This window comes from Drosophila sulfurigaster, chromosome 2L (genome assembly GCF_023558435.1).
Source record: "Drosophila sulfurigaster albostrigata strain 15112-1811.04 chromosome 2L, ASM2355843v2, whole genome shotgun sequence".
Taxonomy (NCBI): Eukaryota; Metazoa; Arthropoda; class Insecta; order Diptera; family Drosophilidae; genus Drosophila; species Drosophila sulfurigaster.
Window position 1 is genome coordinate 15,394,084 of NC_084881.1, and position 7,990 is coordinate 15,402,073.

The 7,990-nt window shown below is 41.3% G+C and overlaps 1 protein-coding gene across 1 annotated transcript; it reads right to left on the minus strand.

Moving 5' to 3' along the window:
- Window positions 1–6,636: 6,636 nt before the first annotated feature.
- Window positions 6,637–7,819, minus strand: LOC133836375 (ribonuclease P protein subunit p30). Its single transcript, XM_062266839.1, has 4 exons — window positions 7,448–7,819; window positions 7,323–7,391; window positions 6,996–7,270; window positions 6,637–6,940 (listed from the first exon to the last, which is right to left on the minus strand). Exons 1-4 carry the CDS (start codon window positions 7,724–7,726, stop codon window positions 6,652–6,654), a joined length of 912 nt encoding a protein of 303 aa, XP_062122823.1. The 5' UTR covers window positions 7,727–7,819; the 3' UTR covers window positions 6,637–6,651.
- Window positions 7,820–7,990: the final 171 nt, after the last annotated feature.

The window sequence follows — 7,990 nt, forward strand, 5'->3', positions numbered from 1 at the left end:
CACATAAAAAAAATAAGTGAGAAAGCTACAGTCGAATGTGCCCGACTCTGAGATACCCGCTAACCGATTTTACCAACATCAACAAATCTTTGTGTGACCAAAATAACTAAATTAGTCAAGCTGCACTTAATTGTAGCTACAGAAAATACGTTGATTGTCCAAGTGTATTTATTATCTGATCGGAATAAAATCATTATCAGCAACCATTCGGAATGTGCTTGGAAAAGTTCTATATTTAAGCATTAAACAGCAACTAATTGGTGCACATGCCCTTTTTATTGCTCAACTGTTTCTTGAATAAGTTGATCATACGATATTTATCAGCACCCATTTAGAATATGACCTCACAATTAGTTATTTTTCGATGCATGCAGATTTGGTGCAACTAATATACCCTTCTAAACAATTTGTTGGTAATAAAATAGGTAAAGTAAGAGCTTCGGTTTTCGGAAAAGCCAAAGAGCAACAAATACATAAATTTCATGACGTCTCAGCATTTGGAATGGTTGGCAACACTGAAATCCGCTGTTGTTGACGTTGCAATTACTGCCCAAAGGAAGAAGAAAACAAGAACATGTGACAACAGTGACAAAAACTGACGCCATGTTTCCCGCTAGAATTGCCGAAAAATTTAAAGAAAAAAAAACGTGTAGAACAAATAGCAAGCCATAGCCTGACCCGATTATCGAGTTAAACTGTTGTATAAAATTTGCACCTGGACCTAAACCGGATAGTGCCATTGTGTGTGCAATAACAACAACAACAATCGCACACACACAGACACATCGCAGAGGTGAAACAAACTTGCAAACAGCCGCTGCTTAGCTGAGAGCGAAAGATAACGAGAGAGCGTTTTACGACCTCATAGAGAGAACGAGAGCCGCTAACAAACGAGAGCGGGAGAGCGAGTTCAGCGCCGGCTGCAAGAGAGAGTGCACAGCGCAATAGCGAGTAAAAAGAAGACAGCACAAAGAAGAAAAAGAAAAAACAGCCCAACAAGTGAAAAAAAAATAAAAGAAACGAAAAAGAACGTAAAACAACAAAAACGTGCGGTCGAAAGCGTAGCGTGCGCTAAAGAGCCAACGAAAAGCAAAATGACAAAAGCAAAGCGAGTATATCACGTGCTGCCCGCAGAAATGGCATGACAAAGGGGGCGGCCAGAGACGAGAGAGAGCGGTCGAAGTGGGAGTGGGAGCAGCAGAGCAACAACAACAATGTGTGTGCCGGCCTTTGGCGGCAGAGACTCTAACTGAGGCAAGGCAGCGACGCCAGCAGCGTCATGTTAGACAGATGGCCGACAATGTTGGAGGCGACGGCGACAGCGACGTCGACGGCATCTGAACGTCAGACAGGCGACGGCAACTGCGACGTCGGCGACTTTTCGTATAGAAAGAGCGTCGAAAAGAGACGACCAATTGACAAGAGCAGTCAAAACAAAAAAGCGAATGAACTGAGCGAAAAGCATGGCAAAATAGACATGATGATAACTTTTTCAAGTTGTCGTTGTTGCGACTGCTTCTGCTACGGACGCTGCTTATTAGTATTAGAGTAGTTAAAGACAGTTGGAAGTAGGGGGAGCAAAGCAAAGTATATGTACTTATCTCCATGGGGGGAAAAGCGAAATCTGAAAGTGTCTTGCGACACACAGAAACACACTCACACACATACAGACAGACAGTTAAAATGTAACGAGCGACAACATCAACAAAGCGTCGCGTAGATACAACAACAACATCAAAGCGCGTATAGCAGGCAGAGCCATGATGGCGATGACGATGATGATGATGATGAAGGCGAGAATGGCCGGCCAGCAACGACAATGATGATGATGACGACGAAGACGGGCAACGGCGACAAGTACAAAACATGTATTAAGTATGCATGTGTATGCGCGTATTTGCTTTTCAGTGTGTGTGCGTGTGTATTCGCATGATTCGTGCAAATTCGCCGCATAGTTGTTGCCCTGCTGCGGCTGCCATTGGTATGTTGTTTGCTTTTGTTGTTGCTATTTTATTCGCATTCGCATATCGTTTCTGCAAGTGTATGTGTGCGTTGGGCATGGGCTGTATTTACGCGCGCGTGTGTGTGTTTGTGTGCGAGCATTTGCCTGTCGTAGTATGCGCGTATATATGCGTGTGATTTGGTGTGTGTGCTTGTGCGTTGGGGTCGTCGTCGTTCATATGTTTTTGCTTGTTGTTTGGTCGGTTTTGATTCGGTTTCTGGATGGATGATATGCTTTGGCTTTGGATCGCCGCCACTGTTGCCCGTCTCTCCCTCTCTCGTTACTGTTTGCTGCTCTGTTGCTGTTGCTTTTCATCCGTCGCATTCGCGCTCTCCCCATTTGCGCTGTTTTTGGCTCTCGCGGAACGACGACGACCGGTCATGCATGAGTGTAAGTGTGAGTGCGAGTGGGTCTATCTGTGTGTATGTGTGTTCGCTTCGATGAATTGTTTGCTTCAGTTTTGTGTGTTTGTATGCGATTGTGTACTGTTGTCGTCGGTCTCATTTGCACGTCACGTAAAGCGCGTTGTAGTTTTATTACTTTAATTTTTCGCCGCAGCTCCCAATAACAACACCCAAAGACACAGACAAAAGCCCAAAACTCAAATGCTTGGCCGGCCTCCGCCCGGTCTCTCTCACTTACACTCTCGCTCTCTCTCTCTCTCATTCAGACACAGACTTCGTATGTTGATGTTGTTGTTGTTGGTGGTGGGGGAGAGGGGGACGACACGTTGTTTGGGGGCGCGTGTGACGTTTATTTCATTTTTTCTTATTTCGTACAAGCAAGCAAAGAGTTGATTGAAATTATTTCGGGTTTGTCTGTATGTGTGTGAGTTCGTTTTTCGCTCAATTCGTTTGAACGTGTACGTGTGTGTATGTGTGTGCTCGTTCATTTTTATTTGCTGGCTGAGTGACTGCTGGCGTGCTTTGCTTGTCTGTGTGTGTGTATCTGCTTTTGGTTAAAGATACATAATTATTTCTAAAAAAGCATTTTCTGCCTTGCCATTGTTGTAAATTTCTCGCAATTTCACGATTCGTCTGTGCATAGCATTCGTATTCACATTTTAACAGTTTCATTGCCGCGCACCGCACTTAATTAACAACTACGTGTGTCCAGTGTGTACACACTATTTACTATACTATACTATATATTACAATTAATGTGCTGTTTGAACTCACCTCTCTTTCTCTCGCATTACTGTTGGTGGGGGCTGCTAATCCGTTTGACTTTTAAGTGTTTATTGCTTATTGCACACTCACATTCACACTCGCACAACCACAGTCACACTCACATACACGCACACAGATTTTAGACATTCTTTTTTTTTTTTTGGTGATTATGCAGTCGCTTCTTGTGTTTTCATTTTATTTATTTGCCGATTGACTGAACGAAGCGAACCAGAACCTATCGATAGTTTTTATGCATGCAGCGCAGCAGCGGCGACAACTTTGAATTGTGAATGATGACGAACAATGACGGACGGCGGCGGCGAATGCGAGTGCGAATGGCAACGACGACAATAAGAACAACAATGCTAATTTGAGTGTAGATACACGACGGCGCAACACATGCGAAATAATAATTGTAGCACAATTGCAGCAACAACAACAGAAACGCCAGAAGTAGCAAAAACGGCAAATGAATGCCACACTGCATCACTGAAAGAAAAAACACACACTCAAAAACTATAAAAGCGCAATGACTGACGACTGAGGCTGCTGCCCATTGCTTCATCTGTTTCTTCTTCTTTTTGCTCTTTCTCCTGTGACTTGAGCGAATAGTTCAAACACTCACACTCGCACAAGCAAGAGACTCTCACACACACATTCACTCACACGCGATAATTACAATTAAACATGATATATGCCTAGAGTTGATTGAAAGAAGGGGGAAGGTAAACCAGGGCTGTCACCCAAACAAAGAAATCGATAGATATTGCTAAAAAAAAAGTGTAGACACTGCAAGACGTGAAAACGTTTAAAGTGTGTGTAGTGTAATTGGAAAAGGAAAAGCAGCAACCGTGTGGCAGGCACTCAGTGGAATGAGGCAGAGAAGCAGCTAAAAAGAAGTCATGAAATAAAAAAATGTTACAGCCGCCGCAGACGACGAGACTGCGACTGCTGCTGCTTTTGCTGTCTCTGCTCTGCCTGCTGCTGCTGTCGTCGTCGTTGATGGCGCCGAGAGCAGCATGAAATTTACGCTCTCATCAATTGCGCGTAGTTCGAGACGGAAGACAGAGAGAGAGAGAGACAGAAGCGAGTGCCCCGGCTAGAAAAACGTGTGGCTGCTGTCTATGCATGTGTGAGTATGAATGTGTGCAAAGGAGGCAGACAGATGACAGGCAGCGACATCGACTGCGACAGAGACGAGACAAATCAAATGGCTCTGAGCTAAAGACAATGTATGCGCTTTTCCTAGGCAATGGGTCCGCTACAACTACAACAACAATTGTGCACTGTCATTGCCGGAACAGCAGCAGCATTGTACTAAACACACACAGAAATGTATATTTGTAAAACGTATGCATGTGTTAAATGGATACCGTTAAACGCGTAAATCAGTGAAGATGTACACACTTACACACATACACTAACGCAAAGACACATACGCACTCATTATGAATAGAGGCGAAGAAGAGCAGCAGCAGCACCAGCAATAGGAACAAATGGTCACACTGCGGGGGCGCGCTGCAAACTGAACGAACATTTTTGTTGTTGGAGAGCTTTGCACAGGTGTGTGCAGTGCATCTGCATGCGAATTTCTACGATTGTGTGGCAACGCTGCACACAACGCAACGCTGCCAACGAGCGCAACCAATACATACACAAAAAAAAATTGTATGCTGGCCTGCGAAAAATGTTTTTTTTCTCTTTATTGTTGCTTTTCTTTTTCTTTTTTGAAGCATTGCAATATCAAAGCGGATACCAACAATAACAACAACATCACACGGCAAATGTCGAAAAGAAACAGGCGGACACAAAGAAAAAGAAAATATAAATGGCGAACTCGCCTCGGCGAATATAATTACAATATACAACAACAAATGTAAGACATTGTATTGCACTCACATACACACACACATATTCTCTGCATCTCTGCTGCTATTTTATTTATTTATATTGAGCAATTTACCACAATTGAAAATTATCATATAAAAGCCGAAAAAACTCTACTTAAGCGCCGCCACCCTCACAATAATTATTTAGTCAGCGAAAACAACCATAAAGCAGACAAGAAAAGAAAGACAGAGGGAGGCACCAACAACAATCATGATTACAATCAAACATCATTATCAAGCGAAAATCGAGCATCACACACACTAACACGAACACAGATAGCAAATGAAATGCATAAATTATAAATGTACAGACAGCGCGAGGTCCATATTTAATTATACGTAAAGGTAACGAAAAATCTGTATGTGTAAAAGGCGACTTTACATTTGAAATCACAATTCTCGTTTTACTTTTCGATTTATATCATACAGTTTGTCTAGCTACGCCAATTAATTAATACACACACACACGTACATTCACATATTATATATACACATATGCACTTGGCCATAATTCGGAAAAAACAATTGAACATTGGCTGCTGCCGCCGCTACTGCTGCTGCGGTCGTCGCGAAATACATATTTCTTTTGCCGTTTTTCTCGTCGTTTGCGTTGTCGCCGCCGTCGTCGTCTTGTACTCTCGCTCTCTACTTCTTTCACATTTTTTTCTTCGCTCAAGTGTCTGGTTTTTTTTTTTGTTTTTTGGAAAATCATATAACACTTGAAATACGCTAAATTTTTGTTGGATTTTTAGCGCAAATTGTTGCCGGCAACTTGATTGGCATTTTGTTCCAACTTTTGTTTAATTAATCTATTTATTTTCACCGTTTTACGCAAATTATTTAGCAGCACTTTGTCAGACATGTACGCACCACATCAAAGACCTCCATTTTGTTTAGAGTTGTGTTCGCTTCGTTCAGAACAAGTTCAGTTGAACGGACTTATCGAAAATCATCCTATCGAATGAGTTATCGCCCGGAACCGCATATCGGATACAACGCAACTAGAACGATAGATCTAATTGCTACAAGAACTATCTAGCAAATAATTTAGTTGTTTATGAAAGAGATTTTCATTTAAGATTACTTAGGTGGTCCGTAATACATAACAAACCTTAATTACTTACAGCAAACACTTTGTTTACATCTGCTGAGCAAGAGAACTGGTTTCGCTGACGAACAATCTAGCAAATGAACGAGAGAACAGCGTGACCGCAACTACTTGATTTTCTTAAGTCATCGAAACTTTCTACATTACTGCAAAGAAATGGGAGAAACACACTTAAAACTTAAGAAAAAATACTTTTATTGACTTCTGTATTTTCAGAAAAACAACTTTGCTTTTTTAATGAGCGTTAGACAAATGTACCAATATACTAATTAAAGTTAAGTCTGGTGGTAGTTTGTCGTACATTTTAAAAATGTAGCTTGCGGTCACACTGCTAAACAGATGTTCGAAATAAACAATTTTTTAAATAACGAATGAATTTGCAAACATATATCGCAGATTATAGCCAAACCGGCGTTAAATAAAATAAATATGTAATCCCACTCCCAATGCTAGGACTTTAAAAAATAATGGATTTTGATTTGGCTACGCCAGTTTTATTCTTTTTCTATCTCTATCTAGACTGTCTTCACGTTCTTCGTTTTGCAAGTCTTCAATTTCGTCATCCCCAGCTCCCAAACTATCCATTTCATCATCCTCTGCAGCACTTTCGTTGTCATCCGAAGAGCTATCCGAAAATACAATTGGTCCGTTGCCTTTGACAAACATTATTGTTTTGCCCAAACGTCGCGATTCGGCTCGCAAAAAAAGCTGGCGACAAAAGCGATTGACGGCATTCTTGCCTTGGTCCTCCGAGAGACCAAAAATAAAGGCACTACAAAGGAGTTCTCAATAAAATTTAAGGAAAGTGATGGGATAGCACAACTTACAGATTGGCAACATCGCAAGGACTTCTGACTTGGAATTCATTGGCTGCTCCGCTGCTGAAGATAATGTTCTTCGACTTTCCTTTGGTGCAATAGTTTTGAGCCACCTTAATCATATCCTTTCGATAGTTTGAGTCTGTGATGGCTGGCGAATACTTGAGCTCGAAAAATATCCCACGTCTGATGGCAATTTGATAGGCTTTGCGATTGACTAACAATCGAGATCCGGCCAACGAATCGAATGTGATAATGTCGCCATTGAACGAGGTGCAACAATGCTGCAAGAAGACATTTGAATGGTGTTCCACATGATTTATTATAATAACTCACTGTTAAGGCAGCATCTGTCTTTGGTTGTCCAGCAATCAAATTAAACTTCCGCAGATTCATCGAGACACTCTATAGATTGAAGTATAGTTATTTAACTAAATTTCAACTGAAAACAACATTATTACCATTGCGTGCGCGACATTAACATCCACGTACACAATCGTTATCCGTTGCAGTATCTTTAATTTGCTTTCGAATTCCTTGCGCAAATGTTGAATGCTTTGCGGCTCAGGAAATATTTCGGTACCACGTTTTGCCGCCTCCTTTTTACTGTGATCGAAGGTTTGATCAATGGCTATTGTCTTGTAACCAAGGTCAACTAATTCCGCTAGCGTAGCTTGCATGATCTTGTCATCTTTGTTATGCGGTATGCAAAAGTCGTAAAAAGCTTGGGTTTGCTCCATTATTATTATTGTTATTATCTTGCAAAGCGGCAACAAAACGTGCGCGACAATGAGACCGCATGTTCATATCGTAAATATACCATCCGACATTGAGTATGCTATATGAAGACTGGTCACACTTATAAGTAGTAAGCGGATCTTTTGAATTTCACGTTGTGTTTATATTGTACTAATCGAATAATTTATTCTTAATTGATTGCCTTTTTCTAGTTTTTATACAATTTACATATTAAAACACTCTTGATGTAATAATTTCTCACGTAC

What these genes read in the sequence shown, in the direction of transcription:
- LOC133836375 (XM_062266839.1), bottom strand. Translation starts at nt 7,726, where the DNA reads ATGGAGCAAACCCAAGCTTTTTACGACTTTTGCATACCGCATAACAAA. An exon ending in AGACAGATGCTGCCTTAACA is followed by an intron (nt 7,271 to 7,322) that starts GTGAGTTATTAT and finishes GTCTTCTTGCAG; the next exon opens with CATTGTTGCACCTCGTTCAA. An exon ending in CCTTGCGATGTTGCCAATCT is followed by an intron (nt 6,941 to 6,995) that starts GTAAGTTGTGCT and finishes ACTCCTTTGTAG; the next exon opens with TGCCTTTATTTTTGGTCTCT.